This window comes from Ipomoea nil, unplaced genomic scaffold, assembly GCF_001879475.1.
Source record: "Ipomoea nil cultivar Tokyo-kokei standard unplaced genomic scaffold, Asagao_1.1 scaffold3069, whole genome shotgun sequence".
Lineage (NCBI taxonomy): Eukaryota > Viridiplantae > Streptophyta > Magnoliopsida > Solanales > Convolvulaceae > Ipomoea > Ipomoea nil.
The window spans coordinates 6,297,025-6,322,672 of record NW_017619497.1 but is presented as its reverse complement, the minus strand read 5'-3'; the positions used below and the strand labels follow the sequence as shown (position 1 = coordinate 6,322,672).

Sequence of the window (25,648 nt, the reverse complement as noted above, 5' to 3'; positions counted from 1 at the left end):
ACTTTATGTAGTTGTTGGACTTGAAAATTTCATAAATAGAAAATAAATTTGTATTTAGTTGTATAAATGGAAAAAGAACAAGTAGTTATTTACCATTTTATTATTTTAATTTTTTAAATAACATTATGATATATAACGAGAGTTTTATTACATTTCTCATTTTCATTGTATAAATGTAGAATACTACGTAACAGCAATCCTTGTTATGGGTTTTTCATTTATATTTTTTTTTTAAAAATTGCAATAATGCGTTACAGCATCATGTGGAGCAATGATTAAAGTTTTGGTGAGTGAAAGTTATTAATGTGGCCAACACGCTTAATATAACAAATGTAGTAAGTGGAAGGATGATGAGAAATGACTTTTGTACAACAAAAATTTACAATAATGCATTACAGCATCATGTGGCGCAACGATTGATTAAAGTTCGAGAGCTTTGGGGTTGAGGATTAACTTTTTGGGAAGAATGATTGATTAACGTTTTTCATTGTTTTGCTGAGTGAAGTTATTACATTTTTCCTAAATTAAAATTATTAATGTGGTTAATAGCAACTCTAAAATTTAAGGACTCCGTTATTAACTCGAGAATTTCTCTAATTTTTTGTAAAAGGAGAATTAGAAAATTGAAAATAGAAAAATATGTTTTATTAGCATAGTTTTTCATTTTGAAAACTGGAAACATTTTTCAAGTAAATATCACATAGGGGAGGTAGGATTTTTTTTTTTTTTTTTTTTTTTTTTGTGGGTGGCTAGGACTCTACCAAATTTATTCAATTACGTATTTATATTTTTGGCGTTAGGTTAAAAATTATATTTATTTATTTAAACCAAATATATTCAAAAATATTTTAAATATAAAGTCTAAAAATCACTCGAAATTAAAATTGTTGTAATTTTATAATGTTAGTCTTAAAAATTAAATTTAAAAAATGGGTGATAAAAATCCAGTTTTCTAAACAGAATAAAGAGAATAGAAAACAAAGAATAAAAACTAAAAAAATTAAAAAACAAAAAACATAGAACAGTTTCTTGAAGTAAACAGATCCTAAGAATTCTTAACCACACCTATCCTGGGGAGGGTACGGTGGAGAATGTAAATTACAAGGGCCCTGTTTGGTAAAAAATTGGCCTATAGGCCAATTTTGGCTTATTTGACCACTATTAATTGTTTGATTTAGTTAAAATATCAATATAAATGTTTGGTTAATTAGCTTTTTGCAACTCCAAAAGGCTAAAATACAAAAAGCTACTCCAAACAACTTTTTCAATTAGCTTTTTGAAAAAATAAATTATACCAAACAGCTATCAGCTAACAGCTAATTTACCAAACACTTTTTTATAATCAGCTAATGTTATCAACTATTTATACCCTTAAATTAACATAATCAGCTAACAGCCATTTTACTAAACAGGGTCAAGATGTGTACCAATTGACTTAAATGACTCTAAATGTTTATGAACTTATTTTAAATTTACTGACAATTTGAACTCTGCTTCAACACTGAAAAGTGATTTTCAACGTAAAAATGTTGTCCGTCATAATTACATAACAATTTGATTTGCGTGTGAAGTATGCATTCTTGATTTCTGGCTCTCATGCTTCCTAAGTTCCTATTTGTATATGTGTTATATTTTGTAAGACAATTTTAAAATAATCACTTTTAAAGAGTATTACTCAATCTTGTTAGTCGTTACATGCCCTTCATTATTGGTTCTCAATCGGATTCTTCCTATTGGTTTAATTTATTGTGTCATATTTAGAAATGACCCACTTAATATATGCTATCACCATGGAAAATATTATTCATTCTTTTTAGCGACCATAAAAATTCACAGCAAATACTTAAAAGCACAATAAACCATATTCCTGTATAATATTCTATAAATTTTTAAATTTCTCTCCCACAATCACTTTCGAGAATATATACTGATATTGATAAATCTCACTAAAAGATAAAGGTACAAGAACCATGTTCAATTCACTCGATTACCTCTTTTAGAGCAAATATTAATCATTCTTGTTCTCATTTCATTGAACCAAAAAAAAAAAAAAAAACAAACAAAAAAAAAAAAAAAAACAAAAAAAAAAGGTCAAATTTTATGAGCCGAAAGGAGTTCACTTTTACAATACATTTGAAGGGGTGAACTGGAAAGTAATGAAACATTAAATTTGGTACAGTAATAACATAGTTTACAGACGTGATCATAAATCAGTTCGAGTGGAGGTGGTATATTGCAAAGCAAGATCCTTCAAAATTTGGATCAAACCCTTGAAATCGTTGCCACCCACCTCCAGGCAGTCCTTCAATAAGTCCCCCTCCACTATTTCCTTTTGGACCGTCTCCATTACATCCCTCAAAGGACCCTGCAGTTTTCCATTACAAATACACACCATTAACCCCATTTCATACTACACTTATCCTCAAACCTTTTACATACAAAATTGCAGCGTAAATAAGAACATGCTCAATAGTGACTTGTAACATGATACTAGGCTTTGAGATTGAAATCGGTTTCAGTAACCTTAATCAAGTTGGTCAAACTATTGATTTAGTAACCATAAGGTTACAAGATCGACTCCCAACAGGAGTTATCAATAGGCCTTCTTGGGTTGACTCGATCAGCTATGAAAAACCTAGACTAGTTTACCTTCTTGTGGTCATTTTGGCAGGTTTCTTTAAAAAAACAATATTTTCACAACCCCTGTTGGATTTGAGTGGGATAAATTTAAGACTTTTCCATACCCAAAGTTAAGAATCGAACCTTTGATCTTTCGTTAATGATGGATAAGTCATTTCCACTCAATCACACCCCAGGAATAATTATTATTGAAGAATAGTCATTCCTGGGAGAATAGCTTTCCAAATAACAAAACGTATGATAATAGGGAGAAGAACTTACTGATCGACGGATTGTCTTAAGCAATCTACCGGAGAGAGATTTAGCAATTCTAATGACGTTTCCGGAATTCCGATTCACCCACGCCGCCCTCTCCGCATCCGATCTAACCTGCGTCAACTCTCCCAAAGCTCCGACCAGCTCGTTCAAGTCCGAGACGGCGCCGACCATCTCAAACGACATCGTATCTCTCAACGAGAATTTCCGGGCATAGTCCCGCCCCAGAGTCCACGTAAACTTCCACAACCCCATGGCAAGCCCTCTGTCGATGACTCCGGCTATGGACCGCGCCCGGGCGGCGCCGACGGCATCGCCGCGCGCGGCGCGGTGGTTGGCAATGCGGGCGAGGAGTGAGTGAGAGAGGGAGAGGACGATTTGGTAGTTAGAAAATGGTAAGGGAATCGAAGAGGAAGAAGGCGTTGGTTTGATGAGAATGAGGAAGAAGACGAAGATGAAAGAGCGCAGCGAGGAGGCCGCCATTGCTTGGAGGGAAGTTGAGGAGTTGAGGACAATTTACCGGAGCAGCTTTTTCCGGTAGAGTGTCTCGGAGATGATGGAAGCCTTTGGTATTACTCCCTCATTAGCTTTGGTATCGGGGATAACTTTGTGATTAAGGAATGAACTGTTGAGCTCCATTTCTATTTCCAAACACCGAATTCTACCTTGGATGATCATTTCATCCCATAAGTATCCATCCTCAAAAATTATATATATATAGGATCATATGAGAGCACTTGCTTAGGTGAAAACGTGAGAATAAATCGTGTGCATCCAAACGTGAATTAAATGTGTGAGGTTTGCACACATTTAATATATGATGAGTTGGGTGGGGTTCTAGGCGAATTTTGTACATAGAATTTAAAATCAATCTAGCCACCGTAGGTTTAAATTTTTAAGACCCAACATTAATACACTATCACCAAAAAAAAAAAAACTTTGATCTATGAAGATAGATTTTGGTGGATATCCAGAGGACAAATTGAAATTGACATCCCTAGTATAATCAAGGTATACACTTAATTTCCTCCCATGGAGCTTCAACGAGTTTTATGGGAAGAAATTTTGAGTGTTTCTTAATTGAAACTCTATACTAGTATAGGCCATGGCCCATGGGGAACAAAATGGTAATATCAAGTGTTAGGTTATTGTTCTCAAAAAAAAAAAAAAAAAAAAAAAAAAAGTGCTAGGTTAGATTTTTTTGGAAATAGAAATGGGGCTACCATGGAGTGTTTACTCAATTGAAGATACATGCTAGTGCGACCATGCATTCATGCAACACAAAGAAAAGTAACAAATTATCAAAAAATAAAAATAAAAATTAATCAACCAATTAAATAATATCGAGCATTGACTATTTTTAATTATTTAATTATGAGGACAATTTGATCATTTTAGAATCTTCTTCACTGAGTTTTCTTCTTGATCTTCTTCGAGTCTCCGTCCTGCGTGTAGTACTGCACTCCGAACGCGCTCACCATCGCCCCCGCCTTCCCCCCGGCGGAGCTGAGGGTGTGGCACGTGGACCTCACCCTCGTCGGAAAAAGCTCCGCCGGGAAAACAAACGTCGTGCTGTTCGGACCGAAATTGGCGAAGAAAAACGTCAGCCCGTAAAGCGTCACGAACGTCCATCGATTCTCCGAATCCTTGAGGTAACCGTACTTGACTCCGATGATCGCCATGAATAACGACATCATGAAGAATCCGACGACCTGGATGTTAAATCTCTCGATTTTTTCGATGAAGAAGACGGTGAATCAGTAGCCGGGGAAAGTCCCGAACAGGGCGATCACGAACATGGCGCGTGAAACCTGGAACATTTCCTTCAAAGCGCCGACATCTTTCGGCGGGTCCGTTAGGTGCATCACCGGAAAGATATCTTTTTGGGTGAGATTTTGGCTGTAGAAAGCGATATCCAGTAAGAACCACGTGTTCATCGTTCCGACCAAGTGAAGAAGCTGAGCCCGACGGCGACTGGCATTCCGACTAGGCAGAGAAGCCCGACGTGCTTGCTTTTCCTCTGATCACGTTGAGATCTCCGCCGCAGAAAATCGTCCGCCTCTCCCTTGTCGTCAATGAAGTAGAGTCCATAGCTTTGGTCGGCGGTTCTCTCACCGTCAGCTTCCATTCGAGACGAAGTCGTATTGGTTTACCTGAAGTTGTTCATATCTCAACAAGTTTCCATTCGAGACGAAGTCGTACATGCAGGACGGAGACTCGAAGAAGATCAAGCAGAAGACTCAGTGAAGAAGAAGACTCTAAAATGACCAAATTGCCCTCATAATTAAATAATTAAAAATAGTTTTAATTTTTCCGGCCAAAATTGACCGGCAGGACCAAATCTGCTAATAATTACATAGTTAAAGGTTTAAATTGAGAGTTTTGGAAGTCACGTACTCAAATTATCAGTACCCTAATAGTCACAGGACCAAAAGTGCAATTTGTTCATTATGAATATATAGCTTTAGAATTATAGTTCAGTAATTATGAACATAGAGTTCTATAATTGTAATATAGAGTTCAATAATTATGAATATATAACTTTATAATTATGAACATATAGTTCAGTAATTATAAACATAGAACCGTGTTCACCTTAACGAGCATAACGATTGGGGATAGTTATGTTGTGCATCCGTATGCACCATGCACGGATGCAAAAACGACATCGTTTAATTAAAAACGCGCGTCTCCCCTTTAAAAAAATTCAGGTTCGATTCCCAGCAACAGCATTATGTTGTTCATTCATTTTGAAATTTTAGTTCATAAAAATTATGGAATTTTAGTTCATTGATTCTGGAATTGTAGTTCATCGATTCTGGAATTGTAGTTCATATATTCTAAAATTTTAGTTCATTCATTCTGGAATTTTAATTCATATGTTGTTACTGAGAATCGAACCTAAATTTTTTTTAAGGGGAGACGCGCGTTTTTAATAAAACGACGTCGTTTTTGCATCCGTATGCACCATTGCACCATATATGGTGCATACGGATGAACAGCATAATTTGCCCCGATTGGGGCATAAAATGACCAATCTTAACCAGCAACTTCATGCCCATTTCAAAGTGGGTAAACTAGGCCCATTGTTGAAGTATAAGCCCAACTCAATAAAATGAATTTAATCAAGCAAATCACTGAAATCAGCATTGAATAAAATTCTTTCTTTTGCATTATTAAAAACTTATTGATTAGTAAATCAGGCAGCTCACACAAATATGAGTGATTGTTCGGAGTGATTTCTTTCTTTCTAAGTAAAGAAAAGTCTGAAAACGGATTCAAAGACAATAATAGTAGGAAGTAGAACTTACAGATTGACGAAACACCTTGAGCAGTCTACCGGAGAGAGCCTTGGCAATCCGAAGGACATTTCCGTAATTCTGAGTCACCCACGCCACCCGCTCCCGATCCGACCCAGCCCGAGTCAACTCTCCCAAAGTTCTAAGCAGCTCGTTCAGGTCCGAGACGGCGCCAAGCATCTCGAACGACGTCGTATCTCTCCAAGCGTAGTTCCGGGCGTAGTCCCATCCGAGCGTCCACATAAGCTTCCAGAACCCCAGGCCAAGCCCTTGCTCGATGCTTCGGGCGATGGATCGCGCCCGGGCCGCGCCGAGGTCATCGCCGCGATCGGCACGGAGATTGGCGACGCGGTGGAGGAGTGAGTGAGAGAGGGAGACGAGGGTTTGGTACTGAGAAAAGGAGAGAGGAATCGAAGAAGAAGGCAATGGCTTGCTGAGAATGAGGAAGAAGACGAACAAGAGAGAGCGTAGTGCGGCGGCCATTGCTTAAAAGCTCGAAACAATCGCCGGAGTAGTTATTTCCGGCGTAGTGTCCCGGGAATCGTGGATAATAATTTTGATACAGTTTAAATTAATTGTTAACCCATTTTGTTATTCCCATTTTCTACCCCGAAAAGGCGAAAACTAATCAAACACCGAGAGGTTTCAAAAAAATCAAAAATCAACTTTAAATGGATTTTATATTGGGTTTGAGTAAGCCCATTGTTGAATTGTCTTGAGGCCCAATCCATCACATGACGGTCCAAGGTGGACACGGTTCCAAAATTGTTTACAATTATGAACATAGAGTTATGAGCATAATTATGAACATATAGTTCTGTAATTATTAATATAGAGATTTTAATAATTGTGAATATGAAGTTAAAAAATTATGAATATATAACTTTATAATTATGAACATATAGTTCAGTAATTATGAGCATAGAGTTCTATAATTGTGAATATAGAGGTAAATAATTATAAATATAAAGTACAAAAATTATGAATATATAATTTTATAATTATGAATATATAGTTCAGTAATTATAAACATAAAATCGTGTCCACCTTGCAAGGTGAACACGGTTCCACAGCATAACGGTTGAAAACAACAAATAAATATAAAATATTTTAAAGTGACGTTAACAAGTGTGATTTTATGTGCCACAAGAATTTTTCTTAGTAGAAAGTGAACGTAGGAAAATGGAGATTTGAGGACCATAAAATTTCTTGATTAACTACGCGTGCATCCAAAAAGTTTATTCTTTTAACTGTTCAAAAGTGCACATTAAGTAAACTTAACTCATGCGTAATAATTCACAAATCATATAAAAGATGTATATAATATTAAGAAGACCATTAGCAACAGAATTTTAACTAAAAATATTGATAAAATTAAACTCATAACCTTTTAGTACAAGAATCAAGCTCCATCCATTAAATATTTTCAGCCAAAAAAAAAAAAAAAAAAAAGTCTTTCCATAGTGGAATCTAAAATGGGTACTTCAAAAAATGTGAGCACTTTATATGTTTGAGAGATCCATAAAGTAAATAATGGCAAAAAGCTATTGTGGATAAGGATTTTAAGGAATTATTGAAGTTTTTTGCATGCATGAGATTAAGGATTATGACCAATAGTTTTTAATGGATCGTGCCCACTATAAAATTAGGTTGATAATGGGTGACGGATATGAAAGATGTATTGAATTTATAGCGCCAACACCTTTAAAATAATATAAACAGGCTACAAATTTATTGAATAGACAAAAGAGCCTAACCATTGGGGTCGGATGGAATACTACTACTACTAACTAGCAACAGCATGAGACAACTAATGTACTATGCTGTTGACTGAGGGAGGAGTCAAAAAAAAAAAAAAAAAAAAAAAAAAAGAGTTGATGATGATGCCTGGAAAGTCTGAAACAAACGCCACCCCCGCCTTCTATACTACTCCCAAGGCCACATGTTGTGGACATGTGTGTGAATCATAGGGTTCCGCCCTCACCCACCATACACGTGTTCTACCAGGTATTGTGTTTTCCTGCCAAACATTTCCTGTGCGCCATGTCATAGAGCATGTTCGGAGCCAAAGACCACGCACTTACCCCACCCTTCACCTCGCCGTGCGGCGAGCAATTCATTCGAGCAACTGGCCTTCTCCGATGAGCAGTCTGCTAATCATCCGGGTGGTGTGCCCCAACTAGCTAAACTAAGCCAAGGCCCTTCAAATGTCGACAGATGGACAAGGCAACCCACCGAGGGAAGAAAAGCCTAGGAGCAATCCGCTGGTCACCCAACGACAGCCTTCTTTGGTCCATTCGGCCCCCACGAGATTCGCTACTCACCGACCGCTCTTTCCCACCGTTTTTTTTTTCGAATCTCGATTCTGCTCCATACCGCATTACTAAACGCGCACTTAGTCCTTTTTCCTAATCTTTGAGCTATGGCACGATGTACATTTAACTCCAAACTTTCTCCCCTTCTTCACTTTACACCATATCCCTTCGGTCTTTGCGCTCTAGTCCCTTATACTTTACGCCTTACCACACTTTGACCCCTAAACTTATTTCTCAATCCAATTTAGGCCAAAAACAATGCACTTGAAATTCATTTATTTCCATACCTAATTAATGCTTGGGTCTCCTTTTCCTAACCCAATCGACATTAGACCCTAACTCCATGGTCCCGTCAATGGCATTATGTATATATTCTCAGTCAACAAAGGTCCAAAATATTCATATATAACAAGACACAGTGGAAAAGGGATAAAGTAAAGGAAGGAACAACATTATCAATAGCACAATAGGGACCTGTGCACTATTGTATTAATTTGTTTGTGATGTAGAAAACAACATTGAGAACTCTATATAATTTGCATGTTAGCTTTCATAAACTGTATAACAACTCACAAACCATACATAGGAGAAGAAAAATCTGTGCATCAAGGTTAACCACTCCTTTGATGAGGCTAATATCTTTTCTTTTCTTTTTTTTCATATTGTTTAATACTTGTATTCTTTAAATATTTATTTGTTTCTATAATTATAATTAATTTGTAGTCTTCGTTGTTTTGAAAATAAAATTACATGTTATAAAGTTATAATTGAATGCTTATTAAGTCTAACAAGTTCATATCATATGCATTAACCAATGATGACTATTTTTGTAATAGGACTCCATAGGCCAAATTTTTTGAACAATATAATAATCATTCCCATGCAATGGCTTTGGCAGAGAGCTGAATTTTTTACTTTTGATGTCATCATTATTAAACCATTTCCATATTTAGTCTCTAATTATTAAATTTTTTACATTTAGTACAAGATTTTTAAAATATTGTCACATTTGATCCATCTGATCTAATTTTTAATCATCCACAATCAAATTAAACCATTCGTTATGAAAGTTATTAATCTTGAAGGGTAAAGTTGTCTAAAAAAATTACTTATACATAAGTAACTTACATATTTAATGATTTAATTTGGTCGTTGATGGCTGAAAATTAGGCCGAAAGAACAAAAGGGACAAATTTTTAAAAATCTTGCGTCAAATATTAAAATAATAATAATCTTCTAATTGATTTCCTGATCATATTTATCCAACGACCCGATTATCATCAAATATGGGCAATCTTTAATTCAATAACAATACTTTTAAAATTCATTGTCCGTTGTCATTAATAATTTACAAAAATAATTTTATAAAAATATTTGTCACATACATAATTAATGATCCGAAAAAGAAAAGAGTTTTCCTAATAACCATGTCAAAAAGGGGACCAGGAAGACACCAAACTAATCTTCTAGGGATAAGAAGGTATCTCTCCCTTATCATGTATTGGTCCTAGAAGTTAATTAGAAATTAAATTAAACTTAACACACTATGAAATTTTGTTATTTTTGTCTATCACTTTCAACTGATCAAAAAATTAAGACAGAAATTTAGATTGTTTTATTACTTTTCGTACCACTTTGAAATTCCAAATTAATTAACTTTTATGGGTAATCAAAATTTTCAATCAACTTTTATAATTAATTGATTAAAATTTTCGATCACAACAAAAATGGTTGAAAAATTTTGGCCATTTTCAACAAGTAGACAATAATATTGATAAAGAATCTTTCGATTTTTCAAATTCATCAAAAGTCTATTGGTTATCAAGAGGCAAAGTTACGTTAATCACACATTTACTTCTTACCACAAACATATATTCCGGGTTTAGGTTTGGGCTCTTTATGCGCATAAGTATAAAAATTGAAGTCGAGTCTCGAAACAACATTGTCTCGATTTACTTTTTCATGGACTTAAAATCAGGTTCATGAGACTCATAATATAATTTGGCGAAATCAAAATATCTTGATTTAAAAATAAATAAATAAAAAATTAACCACAAGCTACCGTAACTTTTGCTACCACCTAGAAAAAGAAAATATTAATGAATGGGGACAAATTGAAAGATGGGCAATTTTAGCTCATCATATTACTGTAATTGTTTAAAAAATGATAGTCTTATCTATGGATGAATATCTATTTTAAAAATAATGTCAATCACTTTAAAAGTACTAAGAATAAAATATGAATAAGGGCAAAAATGACTATAAATACCATGCCCCAAAGAAACTCGAGGTATCCAAGCAATTCCAAAATTATTCACATTACATTGTATGCTTTGTATCATACCAAATACCTTATAATTAATATAAATGCAAAGCTGTCCAGGGCAGTGATTTAGTGAATGAGCCGCTACACTTAAAAATTCTCTTTCAATGATATGATGGGGTTTGACTTAAGGTTAGGATTGAGCTCTTTGTGTGCATAAGGATACAATTTAGTGTGGGCCTCGGAACTAGACATGCTCAATTTATCTCCTCATGAATCTTAGGACGAATTCATGGAGTCCAGAATATAGTCCGACAAAGCTAAAAGAAAACATGAATTATATATATAGATCGACAATAAGCATGTGTCCAAGTTTGTGCCTTAATTTTATATGATAAATAATTTACAAAGTCAAATCTCTTAAATTAGATTAAGCATATAGGAAAACAATTTGGTGCCACTGGACCACAAGGTCCTTGACATTTCAAGTATAATATTAATATTAATGGGTGTGCCCAAAATAGTACGGGTCTTTATTTCAAATTGACTAGTTAATGAAAGTTGTTATCAAATAAAAAAAATGCAGAATCTATCACTTTATAAGCTTTGATTTAAAGGAAAGTCCGCAATTGTTACTTGAATATGCACTTTTTGATGAAACATGTCTTGTGAATTGTGACCCTCACGGACAAATGATCACTAGGGAGTAAACTTTTTTGTGAATATAACCAACAAAGGATCAGGAGGAAATAAACCAGCTAATAGTTATGTCATGGACCCGGGTCAAAATACACAATTTATATACTTAATGTTCACAAAATTCAAATTGTGAACATTTAATGTGTAAATTGTAAACATTTAGTATATAAATTGTGAACATTCAGTATATAAATGGTGTATTTTTAGACCCGTGTCTACTTTGCAATGTGGACCCAGGTCCACAAAATTATTTATCGTAAACCAGCACATTCAAACCAAGTTGCCTAGAGGCTAGAGCTGACAAGCTCAAACAAAATAAATTATAAAATACTACTAATAATAATAATAATAATAATAATAATAATAATAATAATAATAATAATAATAATAATAATAATAATTGAGTTATACATTAAAATAAATTATAAAATACCATCATACATAATAAAAATTTAATTAGTGCACCAAAAAAAAATTTAATTATAATTTTAAATATTTATTTTATATTACTTATTTTACTATTTGAATATATCCACAATAATTGGATTTTATCCTATAGCTAACAGATTCCACTTCACAAAGAACCTCTTCTGTCTTGTGGACTCTTCACTTCCCCTACTCAAAATTTTATTTTATTTTATCTAATACTCCGTATATTATGTTATTAAAAATTCTACTGAAAAAAAAAAAAGGAATTAATTGAGATGCTAATTATATAGCATGACTAAAATTTAGGGGTAAAATTTTAATCTAGTCGATCTAGATTTCTGATAAAACACAATAAGTAATAAAAAAAATGAAAAAAAAATAAAAGTTTGGGTTAATGAGCTATTTTTCCTTGCCTACATTTATAAATACCATATATACCTGGTATTCCATGCCTCCATTGTTTTATATACTGAATCATCATTAACTATGAAGCTTCTCTATTCTACACTAATTTTTCTTCCTCTTCTCCTTCTTCTTCTTCCCATCTTGGCTTCATGCAATGATAAACAGGTCTCTTCTTTTCCCTCTCGATCTCTTTATACTAATCATAATTTGATTATTTATGTTTGAAGTATATAATTAATTATAATTATGTTATACTGATGAACAGGTTTATATAGTGTATTTTGGAGAACACAATGGAGAGAAAGCAGTGCATGAAATCGAAGAAACCCACCACTCATATCTACAGTCTGTGAAGGAAAGTGAGGAAGATGCCAAATCCTCTCTTCTCTACAGTTACAAGCATAGCATCAATGGCTTTGCTGCTGTGCTGTCCCCTGATGAAGCCTCCAAATTATCTGGTAATTACAACATAATTATATGCAGAAAAAAATAAAAACTACCCACAAAAAGCAAAATCTCCCACATCCTGGCTTGACAAGATTGTCGAGGGTAAATCAGGATAACTCAGTTGCCCATTAAGTGGAAGGACCAGTGTTTCGCCGCTCATTAAGTGAAAGGACCAGTGTTTCGGTGCCCATAAGAAACCACCCTCATAAAAGGGTAAAAAGTCCCATTAAGTAGAAGGACAATGTTTCGGTGCTCGTAAGAAACCACCCTCACAAAAGGGTAAAAAGAAGTCTGGACTCCTGCACGGGCTTGATTCTGTGTTTTTGCCCATAATCTTGTCACTTAAGAACCAATTCAGCTACCTGTGTGGATAAGTATTGTTCATTAAACTATATATGTTTTGTTGTATGTATTTGCAGAATTGGAGGAAGTGGTGTCTGTGTATCCTAGTGATCCAACAAAATACTCACTGCAAACCACAAGATCATGGGAATTTGCAGGCTTAAAAGAGATAGTACCTGAAGCCACCTTGAACAGAGAGGATTTGCTGCTGAAATCTAGTTATGGGAAAAATGTCATTATTGGGATTCTTGACAGTGGTATGTATATATGATGATTACATTACATATAGAGTGTACTTACAGTGCCATTGTTACTGTGATTTGGTTGAATGTTTTTTTACAGTATTTGGTTACCTAATTCGGATTAAATTATGTTTCATGTGATTGGACGATGATGATCAGGTTTGTGGCCAGAATCTGAGAGCTTCAGAGATGATGGGCTGGGACCGATTCCTAAATCGTGGAAAGGAATCTGCCAATCTGGAGATGCATTCAACTCCTCTAATTGCAACAAGTGAGTTAATTCATTTACTTAATTTATACCACACTCGATCCCATTATATCGATATATAGACTAGTCTAAATAATCGGTTTAAATTTATCAAATTACAAGTGGGTCACTTCTTTGAACCCATCCCTCTGATATGAATACAATCAGTCTCGATCTTAGCTGTTAGCTGATTGGGTTAGTGAGATTTGGTAAATTAGATGTTAGCGGATAGCTAATTACATACAAAATGGCTTTAAAGTGTTTGGTAAATTAGCTGTTAGCAACTGATTACATACCAAATGACTTTCTCAAAAAATTGATCGAAAAAACTACTTTGAGCAGCTTTTTAAATTTTAACATTTTGGAAGTCAAACAAATAATAGTGGTCAAATAAGTCAAAATTAACTTATAGACTAACTATTTCACCAAAGTGGGCCTAAATCTGTTTTTTTTTCCTAAATTATTATTATATTCACTTTTTCAAACATTTATGTTGACAAGTCTTCTTTAATTATTGTTCCCTTTTGCAAGTATAGGATTAACCCCACACACAGATTATTGACTTATTACATGCACCATACATTAACTCTACTAACGTACCCACCTAAACTTGATTAAATTTTAGGATTTAACTAATGACGCTCCTATCTTAAAATTTGGTGAAGGCAATAAATTACAGAATATGCATTAATTGGTTTACATGCCCCTCTTTCGCACATGATTAATGACTTTTGGGCAAAACTTTAGAATGGGGACCAAATACTTTTCCTTGATTGTTAAAGATAAATGGCTTTTCTGGCCGTTATAGCAGACAATTTGGAATTAGACCAAACATTAGAAACTGAAAGATCATCTTAATTAGAATTATATCTTATATATATGCCATTTCACATAACAATTGAATAGACTCATGAAAATGATTTCGAGTATAAAATATGGGAATGTTTACTTTGACTTTTTGTTTTTCAATTTGTTTCTAATTTAGAAATCATGTTTACCAGTCTTCTTTCTAAATTCGATTTTTTAAAGACTATTATATTATTAAAAATAACAAAATTTTAAAATTTTAGGTGAGATTCATATTCAAAATATTTTCAGCTTGAATGGAGTATTTATAATTTTTATGAGTCTAGTATATTAGATATTCGGACTAAAAATTGATTTAAAATTTCGAGTTTAATAGAAAATTTGTGGAAATTTAATTTAAATTCCTAAGTTATTGAAAAATTGCACAAAGGAAACATGTTGTTTTCTTTTTTCTAGTTTTCCTGACTCCCATCAAGAATTCTCATATCCTAAACCAAGATACCAAAAAAGATATTATTTTTGCCCAATTATTTAGTATTCATTGGTCAAATGACTCAAATCAATCTTTCTTCTTTGCTCATTTTCTTTAATATCTTTAATTATTTTTTAGTACTGCTGACTTTGTTACAATGTGGTATTTTTTCATAACTATTTTCTCAACCTACTGAAGCACAAATAGTCAAACCTCCCCAACTAGGGCTCAATTAAACCTATGACCTTCCATTCGGAGAGAAAAACACTTCATGCCACTAGACCACGAGGTCATTGACTATTAAACTTAATTAACACTATAAAAACTGAATTAAAAATAACTTTAGTCAATTCTTGTTGATCGAATTAGACACATAAAATAAGACCAACGTAGTATATTTTCTATAAGTCTTACCTCGGATCCCAATGTACATTGGAGGGTGAAAAATGCATGCATGTGAGTTAGCATTGGTCATTGGTGACATTATGAAGAGCATATAATAGTGTTGTTTGTTTGGAGTTTTGTGAAATGTGATCCACGGCGAATGGCGTACGTTAAGGTGGTCAGAGAAGGGCCTCACTATACTGCCCTACAAATATGTCTTTTGCATGCATGCCAGCATGTATGGGATTCGTATCGATGTTTACATTTCACTGTAACAAAGATAACATTTTTCTGACAAGTTTTGATTGTTTTTTGGCTTCTTTGCAAAGCCATATTCTCAACTTGCATCATAGTATATAGTGTCCTTCAAATTATATCTCTATCAGTCTCTGCCCATATAAGAACCTAGTTGACCACCTTCCAGTTATAGATGTTGAATACGTTATAGTTCTATTGGTATTGTTGACAAATTCTATAGTTTGTGGTAAGAAAGTGGGGTTATGATTGTTTAGACTTTAGATTATGGATTTAAAAATGTTGAAAGTGATCAATATTATTGATCATTAATGATAGTTTAAAATTTTGGATAGCTGAACAAATTATAGTCGGTGGTGACCTACATACCACGACAAGTGGTTCTTGTGGCATTCCAAACCACTTGGTGGTCGGAAAAAAATGGTAGCTAGACCAGCCAACCACAATTGGTGGTCGACTGATCGTTGCAGCAGCTTGAACCACTTAGTAGCCTAGCTGAAAAAAATGGTAGCTAGACGAACCACGACAAGTGGTTGTTATGGCATTCCCAATCATTCGGTGGTTGGAAAAAAGGACGGTAACTAGACCAACCACAAACTTTGGTTGTTGTGACATTTCCGACCACTTGGTATCCAAAAAAAAATATCACTAGAAACACATGGATATCTTGTAAAAATCCATAAAATCACTAGAAAAACCTTGATTTAAAAAAATAATAAAAAATCATCTTCCTATCCTCTTCTCCTCTTTTATTTTCTTCAATTTTCCTTTATTTTTCAATTTTTGAACACTTGAAAAAGTGGTCAAAATTAAGCTTCTTTTTTTTTTTTTTTTTTGCAAAAGTATTGATTTTTTTTTTTGACTATCTTTGATATGTGCATGTTCAGAATTTTCGACCACCATTAACCGTGATCAGAGAAGTTGAAAACTTTTGTCCACTCTTAAGTGATTGGAAATAGGTGAATTTCTTATCATGTATTTGTGTCAAACATTATAATATTTGACATAATTTTTTTTTTAAATTTATAGAGAAGTCAATCAATCACATATAATTAATAAATATGATTGATACAAACATGTGTTTTAGAAAAAATCAAAACCTATCCGGCCGATAAGATCAAATCAATTGTATTATTGACATATACGTTTGACCTATATGGCATCATTTCATTTAATTAATCTGGTTTGTCTTCAACTGCAAGAATTTTCTTGCCAATATTGTCACTCAAATTTCTTATTATAATACTTTGGAAGTTTATGCAAGATTAATGAAGACTGAGGCCAACAGCCAAAACCCATTAAAGGTCTATGTCGTAGCATTAGGTGTTGAATTGAAAGATCATATCCTGCAGTCGCTTAGCCCATAAGAATTTGTCCTGTCCGTTGGCCGAGGAACATTTTTTAGGGTGTTCCATTCTAGAAAAAGGTTGTTTTTTTTGGATTATAAAGACGGGGTACCCGAGACAACCTAGTTGCACCTAAGCAACGTTCACCAATATTAGGATTTGCTCTAACGGACTTAATTTATTGGTTCAATTTTAAAAGAAGAGACTAAAGTTCGAATTTTGAGTAACAGTGTGGAGATTATGTCTAATAAAGTGGACAGATCCTTTTGTGCGCACCTGCATTTGGCCTTGTCTGTTGAGTCATTGAGTCACCATGATTTACATCCTCTAAAATGCTCTTTTGAGCTTGGGGCTTGAGTGTGCGGTCCCTTAAAATTAAAGATTCAACTTTTTGAGAGAAGAAGGATTTGCTCGAGCGTCTTCTCGTTTAATAAATAATCATTAAAGAACCTCTTGTTGTATCTAATACAAAGTAGTTAAACAAGATTTTTTCTCCCACTAAGGCAACTAATACTTACTCATATGTGATATTTGTTCGAATATTAGTTGGAAAGTCCATAGCAACTACCTAAAGGTGCGTTATGATGTTATAGAAAAGTACTGAAGTTCACCTTATAATCCTAGTCAGGGCCAAAAAGAAAAATCACCCTATGTGTGCTCTAGACGAAGTTCACCTTTTTACTCTAACCAACAAATGAGGAAAACCAATTTAGGTTGTTTATGGGGGAAGGCCACCTTATAATCTTAGTTATAAAGGGATCACAATGAAACCAATTTAGGTTTACTATGAGTGAAGCCTACCTAATTAACTAATTGTCTGACCAACTCAGAATGGGTAAAACTCTTTTTAAGCATGGTGATTACGTCTCTATCTGTGGTGGTTAGCATTTATCCTTGTTTATTAAGTGCTTTTGATCTTATTTTTCTAGGTAATAATGCATCATTTGAATTGTTATCGTTATCATCCCATGAATTTTGGTTCTTTTTTGTTTTTTTCCCAGGAAGATAATTGGCGCCAAATACTACCTCAAGGGCTACGAAAGCTACTATGGCCCACTAAACAGGACACTAGACTACAAGTCTCCCCGCGACAAGGATGGCCACGGAACACATACCTCCTCGACCGCCGGCGGCCGGAGAGTGGAAAACGTCTCCGCCCTGGGCGGTTTTGCCCAAGGCATAGCCTCGGGCGGCGCGCCGCTCGCCAGGCTCGCCATGTACAAAGTTTGTTGGGCGGTTCCGGCGAAGGGAAAAGAAGACGGCAACACGTGTTTCGAAGAGGACATGCTAGCGGCCATCGATGATGCGATAAGGGACGGCGTGGATGTGATCAGCATTTCCATCGGGACGAACGAGCCCACGCCGTTCAATCAAGACTCCATCGCGATCGGCGCGCTCCACGCGGTCAAGAAGAACATCGTTGTCTCGTGTAGCGCCGGGAACTCCGGCCCCGCGCCGGCTACTTTGTCCAATACGGCTCCGTGGATCATGACCGTCGGCGCCAGCAGCGTAGACAGAGCATTCTTGGCTCCGCTTTTACTGGGGAACGGAAACAAATTAATGGTAAGTTTATAGGCAAAACTGTAGAAACTGAAAATTTTTACTATAAACTTTGGGGAGTCATTGGCACTGTTGCAAAAATGGGTCTAGGGGCGCCTAGGCATCGTCCCTAAACTGTGGCGATTTCTCTCCTAGGCGCCCCTAAACCGTGGCGATTTTTTCCCTAGGCGCTAGCTGCCTAGATGTCTGCCTAGCGCCTAACTCGACCGAACTTGGCTGAGTTAATTAACTGATTAACTCGCAGTCCGCTCGGCCTTGCTATTTTTTTCATTATATATATATATATATATATATATATATATATATATATATATACATACATACACACACACACACACACACGGGCACTGCTTTTATTTTTTTAGTTAGCCGCATAGGCGCTACTCCCCGACTAGCGCCTACTGCAGATATGATTCTCAACAAAAGGATCAAAAGTGGGGGGAAAAAAATAGAAGTTGTGCACCTACAGGAGCAATTCGTACTATGTTTTTTGTTTGTTAATATTGTTCTTATGTTTGAAATAAAATCAGGGACAAACTGTGACACCATACAAGCTGAAGAGAAAAATGTACCATCTGGTTTATGCAGGGCAGGTGGTGAAATCCAACGTATCCAAAGATCTTGAAGGGTAATGAATTGCACTACTTCTTTCCTTGCAGAGTGTTCATAAATCATACTTGTTCTGATGATGAAACTGGGATTTTGCAGGCAATGTCTACCAGATTCACTGTCGCCTGAAAAAGCCAAGGGAAAGATTGTGATGTGCCTAAGAGGGAATGGGACTAGGGTGGGAAAAGGAGGGGAAGTGAAAAGGGTGGGTGGAATTGGATTCATACTTGGAAACAGCAAAGCGAACGGAGCTGAACTCGCAGCTGATGCTCATCTCCTTCCAGCCACTGCAGTGGACTATGAAACTGCACAACAAATTCTCGAGTACATTGAGTCTTCCAAGGAGCCGAAAGCCTATATCTTCCATGCTCACACAGTTCTGCATGCAAAGCCTGCACCGGTTATGGCCGCCTTCACTAGCAGAGGGCCAAGTACAATTGCACCTCACATTCTTAAGGTAACTGGATGAGTTTAAGAATTGAAATTTTAGTACCTTGTTGACTTGGTTCTGCTTTTATGTTCTCTGATCTGATGAGATTGTTGTATGTAGCCGGATATAACTGCGCCTGGGCTGAATATATTGGCGGCATGGAGTGGAGGATCATCACCTACAAAGCTCGATATTGATCGTAGAGTGGTGCAGTATAATATCTTGTCGGGAACTTCCATGTCTTGCCCCCATGTAGGCGGAGCCACCGCACTTCTCAAGGCCATTCATCCTGACTGGAGCAGTGCTGCAATACGCTCAGCTCTTATTACTTCAGGTTTGTTTAATTGTTTAGCTTATCTTGTGTAGTCTAAAACATTGAAATCTCTTACCTTGTGCTTAGAGTTGATGTTTCTACATGAATGCAGCTGGGTTGCGAAACAACGTGGGAAAGCAAATAACTGATGCAAACGGCTCCCCAGCAGATCCATTCCAATTCGGGGGAGGACATTTTAGGCCATCCAAAGCTGCAGATCCTGGACTGGTTTACAACGCCTCATACACTGATTATCTTCTCTTCCTTTGTGCGTATGGAGTAAAGGGCGTCGTCCCATCCTTCAAGTGCCCCGAGAATGCTGCTTCACCTTCCAACCTCAACTATCCCTCCGTTGCCATTCCCGAACTCAAAGGGAAAGTGACTGTCAAGAGAACCGTCACAAATGTTGGCAGTGGCAAAAGTCTTTACTTTGCTAGAGTTCAGCCTCCATCGGGATTCTCTGTTGAGATCTCTCCTCCCATCCTGTACTTCAGTCACGCGGGCCAGACAAAGAGCTTTACTGTTACTGTTAAAGCACGCAGAGATATGAAGAAGAGCGTTGAGAAACACGAGTATGAGTTTGGATGGTTTACCTGGAATGATGGACTCCACAATGTTAGAAGTCCCATTGCAGTGTCATTAGCATAGTTTTTAGCATGACTTTTAGATCTCAGGCATTATTTTTTACCACCTTGGACTCTCATTAGACAGATTTAGTCTGAAATAACAATGTAAGAAAGATCCAATTCTAGAAAAGGTTTGACTATATTACTCAAATCCAAGTATGATATGAACAACACATCAGGTAAAGCTCACAAGTTCAATACTAATCTACTCTCACTATTCCTGAAGGCTTTAAACTCAACACTGATGGTGTTAGGAGTCGCAACTACTTCATTCATCCCATGTATCTGTTTTCACCCTAACACGTTCACCGTTGAAGTGAATATATTTCCATTTCCTCTGATACCTTTTCAGAACCATTTTCTGCTTGTCTAATTGACCTAATGTGTGGAAAGCTCGAGCAATTCTTCTAACAGTATCTTCATCCGGTTTTACTGCCAATTCTTCCATGTCTGCAAATACCTGAAGTTTTTAATTGATGCACATAGTCAAGAAGTGGCAAGGCAAAGAAATTACAATTATCAAGCTCAAAATGTTTGTCACGAAATACTAATATTGAGATGAACTATGGCAAAAGCAAATGTAAACAATTAAAGTTGGAATAACTAGGAGGATCACAAGCAAGAATGTTCACTTACCTCTATGATCTTATCCGGCATATTATGGTGATCATACAATGAAATAATTCTAGAAAACAGCCATTTTGAGATAGAGCGGGTGCGTGTATTTAGGATCATATTCCATAACATCCCTGCCTCATCTACTCTCTGATCCATATCAAATGCTAGCAGAAGCAAATCATAGGTACCCATAGTTGCTCCTTGACCTTTGCTCAGCATCCACTTGGCCACCTGAGCATTCAAATCCACAGCCACATGATTAGTGGAATAAAATTTTGCAGGAATCTTTGCAAACATCATCAACAGCAAGGTGTCAAAGGGTCTCCATCCGGTGTAATTTAACAAGTGCATCACAAACCCGTTATGTATGCTGTAGTAATTTAGAAGAATCTATCATTATGGTGAAATTAAGTTGGACAAAGTTTGGTATTGGTCTCTAAAACAAAACAGCCAAAATGAACCAAAGCATATATAAGGAATGCAACCCAAGCCCATGTACAGTATTTGAGGTCTCGTTATTGAAGCAAGCATAAGAACAAACTTAGGTCAGTTGGTCATGAATGCACCAGATTGCCAAAATGGCACTCCTACTTGCATACATGCCAACTGACACAAACTCAAATAGTAAATGACAAATAAACACTATCACTGCTTCTCTCCTGAATTAATCTAAAGTATCCAAATATTGGAAAACTAATACCTGGATTAGTCGTCTCCACTGGCTTTGTTTCCTTAATATTCTTAAGGCCTTAGCTGCTGCAATCACCGGAAACTCAGTTTCCCATGCTACCCATTTATCTAGTGCAGCATAAACAGCATTCTTCTCATTTGGAAGTCCTGAGATCTGCAAAGTCAAAGCCAGAAGTTAATAGACAAAATGTATAAACCAAGTGTACCCTGTATGTTTGTGCAAAAGACACCATACTTAGAAGCACCCAGACAACATGCTTCAAAGAGTATCATTCACAACTGTCCCCCAAACCACTTTAAAATGTACAGGTACTTTCTGGAATTTTTCAAAAATCCCCTCATTTTGGTAACATTTTCCTACAAATTATACCCTGGCCAATGTTAGTGCTCCAAACTACTCCTGGACTCCTGGTTTTTCTAACTTTTCAACATCCATGACTTAACAAAGAAAAACTTGTTTATTGAGTTAGTGCTGATTGATAGCAAATTCCTTAGGTATTCAGTTTTATATGAAGTACTGGTTTTTAAAAGCATTGGTTAGCCTACTAACAGCAGGAACAATCTAGTATACACTTACAATCCTAACAAGATTGAGTGCCTTCTGCCCAGACCCAGCAGAATCTCTTTTCTTCCATAATTGGTGTTCTTTCTTTCCTCTTCTCTGTAGTTTCCTGCATTTCCCATTTAATCAATTTGGACATGTGTATACCATGATAAAAGTTGAAATTTAATCTCAGATACAAGATTTTAACCTGATGAAACTCACTTCTCACCAGGATTGGATCTAGTCAGAGATCGCTCGCTTTGACTACGGGTTATGTGGACTGGTGGCATACCAATTACCTATATATTGAAACAGAAACTTCTAAAATGGTAAATGAAAAGTCATCATATGAAGTGCATAAAGAGAAATTAAACAAAATAGTGGAAAGGCAATGATCATTTATGCTTGCCTTTTCAGCTGACACTGCAAACTTCATAGCTTTCTTCCTAGGAGCATGGTACTTCAAGAACTGAATTTGCAGCAAACCATCCACTCTAGCACCAGAAATCTAAAACAGCACATACAAAATGAAAGCAATAATGAACACTGAAAGTAGCAAGATGGCATGTTAAAAAACAAGAAACAATGCAAGGGCCCGAAATGTAAGCATTACCTGCTTTTGTATTAGTGTTGAAAATTGGTTAGGAAATGTATAAGCACAACCGCTAGACATCATACTCTAGTTTTCTACTTCAAGAAATTATGCGGAAGAAGCACACATATATCTGATATCCCCTGCTTGAATACATTTGAGTAATATCATCAGTCGAATTCATGAAAACATAATCTCAAAAGAAAAATGCTGATTATCCCTAATTTTACCGCCCACAAACCAACCACTCCATGATGTGGTAAAATCCTAGGCATTAGTTTTTCTTCTTTAATTTTAATTCTAATTTTACTAATGTCTAGGATTTTGCCACATCATGAAATGTTTGGTTGGTGAGTGGTAAAATTAGGGTTGTGTAGCATGGTTCATCTCAAAATATGAGTAACCATTTCCGAGAAAGATTGATTTTCTTAACACAGCCACAATAATCAATGAGAAACTAATACAGTAACATAAATTGAGTATCCACATTCCAGCAGAACTGATTTAAGTTAGTGTATCAGCAATCTTGTTTGCGCTCATTAAATCAAATCAAAATAGATTTTGCATTTTTCTGGTTTCAGCAACAAGTTTTGCGCCATTCCAGCTATTATACTGAATTTAGCAAGATTCTCGTATATATGCTATAAAAATTGTTTGGAAATAAAGTGAATTTGAAGCAGTAATTGAAGCTAATTCAATTTGCAGAGATACAACATTCTTGAAGCTAAGCAGGAGTTAAAGGTTCAGAATACATAAATTTAACAGAAATATCAAAAATTTTATTGATAAAATTACCTTCAAGCTGGAGAGAAGACGAAGGGATGCAGTTTCTGACATCTGCAATTCAATGGCTTACATTTTGCGAGGGAAAGAGATGACATATTCGGGTTACCCGACCCGTATAGTTTCCCGGTGATGTTATTGGATTGGATCAATTCTTGAATTCTTATTGTTCATTGGGCTTTCGGGCTTGCTTGCCTATAGGGAGAAAGAAATTTGTGGGGTTTAAATTTAATTTGGACCTTGAAATATTTTCCCCGTATTAAGCATTTCGCTCTTATTTTAAGGAGCTCTATTCTTGCAATCATTATGTCCACACAACTCTGTGAATCATACTATCAAATAATGTACTTTTAGTATATTAAAAATGTATATTGTGTTCAAGAAAAGTATATTATTTGAGTACTAAAAGTACATTATTTTGTATAATGTACATTCAGTACACAAAGTCACAAATAATGTACTTTTTTTTTTTAAGAATAAGGTACTTTTTAGTATATTAAAAATGTACTTTTGTTATAGTCCACGTAATACTGTGTCTGTGTAGACCATTGTCCACAAATAATTTGCCCCTATTGAGTTGTTATACCATGGACCAAGGTCCACCTTGCAAGGTGGATCCTAGTCTAAACAAAGTATAAATTGTGTATTTTTAGTTGGAATTTGTGAATACAATACATGGTCATCAAATCCTAATCTGTTAAATATTGTGTGACTGCAGTATTTGAAAGAAACTTGTGAATACAAAACAAGGTAACTAATTACATATATATTAACATTGTGCGTTTGCAATATACAAATTATGAATTTTTAAAAGGTAAATTATAAATATTTAATATGTAAATTGTAAATATTTAGACATAGATTCATCTAGCAAGGTGAACCCGAGTCTACAAATAATTTGCCAAGTTTTAGAGATGTTGAGTTGGAAAATGACTCACGAGTGATAATTGAACAAACCCACACATGCACATTGACAAGCCCATTAGAGAGAGAGAGTTGATGAATAAGGACTCGAAATATACAATCAAGTACTTCATTGAAAAGCTTTGATTTATGGTAATGCTTGAATGGTCGCCTTAAGTAGCTAGAGTCCACTTAGTGATATTAGTTAACAAACGATTACAATGAGATAAACTAGCATATGTTGTTTATAGCTAATTGGATTAAACGAAGAAGACAACTCCCATGATAATGACAGATTGTGTTTTATGTTATGTTTTCAAGTACTGTTCACTTGTACCCATAACCCAATAATAATAACAACAAACACTGCTCCCAAAGTTGGACAATGAACCAATGATTTGTGATCAAGATCGAATGAGCAGTGAGAGAATTTTCTCAAATAAAATTTAACAGTAACTCAATTATGAATTAGTTGATTATTGGAGAATATAGTGCCAAAAAAATTAGTTTCTTGGTTGATTTTCACTACTTTTCATTACAATTCACATGTAATCCTAATGTAAAAAGGGTTAGTTGTTTCCAAGTAATGAGTGTGACTTTAGCTTAGATTGGTTCCGTGGTGATTAAGAAGTAGAGATACATCTTTGCTTTCAGCCTCATGTGGCCTAGCTCAAGTAGTTGTTCAATCAACGTTTATTTAGTTTTTGTTTTCAACTGCAGGGTGAGGTTTAAACCAATTAATGATGATGATTGAAAATCTTTTATGACTAGAAAAATCTGAAATCACTTGAACAACTTGAGATTTGCCTCATTAGATTATTAAAAATAAAAAATAAAAAACAAAACAACAAATAATTGGAGATAAAGGAGAAGTCACTATCCTTTGAGTAGTAGTGGTAGTTAACATCAATCAATTACATTTGGTAATTCAATACAAAGCTTTATAAGATGTGATGATTCATCTTCTTTAGAAAACCTTCAAAAAGTCAAGCACCCCCACTCCATCAAAACTCTTCTTCCCCATGCAAATTTCCCCATTGGTCCACCTCGATCATATACTCCACATGTATCATTAAAGCAATTGCAATAGTGATTTTTGCTCAATTTTTAAAGAAAAAAAAAAACTAAAAATT

At 35.4% G+C, this 25,648-nt stretch overlaps 3 protein-coding genes and 1 long non-coding RNA gene across 7 annotated transcripts; 1 reads left to right on the top strand and 3 right to left on the bottom strand.

The window, feature by feature from the left end:
* Positions 1-2,072: 2,072 nt before the first annotated feature.
* Positions 2,073-6,828, bottom strand: LOC109165081. 2 transcript variants are annotated; one of them, XM_019313700.1, is made up of 2 exons: positions 6,207-6,828; positions 2,073-2,365 (listed from the first exon to the last, which is right to left on the bottom strand). In XM_019313700.1, exons 1-2 carry the CDS (start codon positions 6,675-6,677, stop codon positions 2,204-2,206), a joined length of 633 nt encoding a protein of 210 aa, XP_019169245.1. In that variant the 5' UTR covers positions 6,678-6,828; the 3' UTR covers positions 2,073-2,203. The 2 variants fall into 2 exon arrangements, with proteins under 2 accessions (XP_019169245.1, XP_019169244.1); XM_019313699.1 differs by lacking the exon at positions 6,207-6,828 and adding an exon at positions 2,902-3,529.
* A 5,505-nt stretch (positions 6,829-12,333) lies between these two features.
* LOC109165074 (subtilisin-like protease SBT5.6) lies at positions 12,334-20,527 on the top strand. Its single transcript, XM_019313686.1, has 9 exons — positions 12,334-12,470; positions 12,571-12,763; positions 13,172-13,351; positions 13,496-13,607; positions 17,849-18,410; positions 18,938-19,035; positions 19,116-19,473; positions 19,567-19,780; positions 19,872-20,527. Exons 1-9 carry the CDS (start codon positions 12,387-12,389, stop codon positions 20,405-20,407), a joined length of 2,337 nt encoding a protein of 778 aa, XP_019169231.1. The 5' UTR covers positions 12,334-12,386; the 3' UTR covers positions 20,408-20,527.
* LOC109165083 lies at positions 18,900-19,336 on the bottom strand. The gene is made up of 2 exons (XR_002051484.1): positions 19,244-19,336; positions 18,900-19,141 (listed from the first exon to the last, which is right to left on the bottom strand). It is a non-coding gene; the product is annotated as an uncharacterized LOC109165083 (long non-coding RNA).
* On the bottom strand, positions 20,506-23,708 carry LOC109165078 (pentatricopeptide repeat-containing protein At4g18975, chloroplastic). Of its 3 annotated transcripts, XM_019313691.1 has the most exons (8): positions 23,625-23,708; positions 22,851-22,972; positions 22,647-22,745; positions 22,460-22,536; positions 22,271-22,364; positions 21,704-21,847; positions 21,022-21,234; positions 20,506-20,845 (listed from the first exon to the last, which is right to left on the bottom strand). In XM_019313691.1, exons 2-8 carry the CDS (start codon positions 22,911-22,913, stop codon positions 20,654-20,656), a joined length of 882 nt encoding a protein of 293 aa, XP_019169236.1. In that variant the 5' UTR covers positions 22,914-22,972; positions 23,625-23,708; the 3' UTR covers positions 20,506-20,653. The 3 variants fall into 3 exon arrangements, with proteins under 3 accessions (XP_019169236.1, XP_019169237.1, XP_019169238.1); XM_019313692.1 differs by lacking the exon at positions 22,851-22,972 and having other exon boundaries at positions 23,625-23,678; XM_019313693.1 differs by lacking the exons at positions 22,271-22,364; positions 22,460-22,536.
* Between the last annotated feature and the right edge of the window lie 1,940 nt (positions 23,709-25,648).

Bases quoted from the DNA above. Each gene is read 5' to 3' on its own strand.
- LOC109165081 (XM_019313699.1), bottom strand. From the start codon at position 3,378: ATGGCGGCCTCCTCGCTGCGCTCTTTCATCTTCGTCTTCTTCCTCATT. The intron at 2,366-2,901 runs GTAAGTTCTTCT...GGAAAACTGCAG, and splicing joins TTAAGACAATCCGTCGATCA to GGTCCTTTGAGGGATGTAAT.
- LOC109165074 (XM_019313686.1), top strand. From the start codon at position 12,387: ATGAAGCTTCTCTATTCTACACTAATTTTTCTTCCTCTTCTCCTTCTT. The intron at 12,471-12,570 runs GTCTCTTCTTTT...ACTGATGAACAG, and splicing joins CTTCATGCAATGATAAACAG to GTTTATATAGTGTATTTTGG. The intron at 12,764-13,171 runs GTAATTACAACA...ATGTATTTGCAG, and splicing joins TGAAGCCTCCAAATTATCTG to AATTGGAGGAAGTGGTGTCT.
- LOC109165078 (XM_019313691.1), bottom strand. From the start codon at position 22,913: ATGATGTCTAGCGGTTGTGCTTATACATTTCCTAACCAATTTTCAACA. The intron at 21,848-22,270 runs GTAAGTGTATAC...TTGACTTTGCAG, and splicing joins CACTCAATCTTGTTAGGATT to ATCTCAGGACTTCCAAATGA. The intron at 20,846-21,021 runs GTAAGTGAACAT...TAAAAACTTCAG, and splicing joins TGCCGGATAAGATCATAGAG to GTATTTGCAGACATGGAAGA.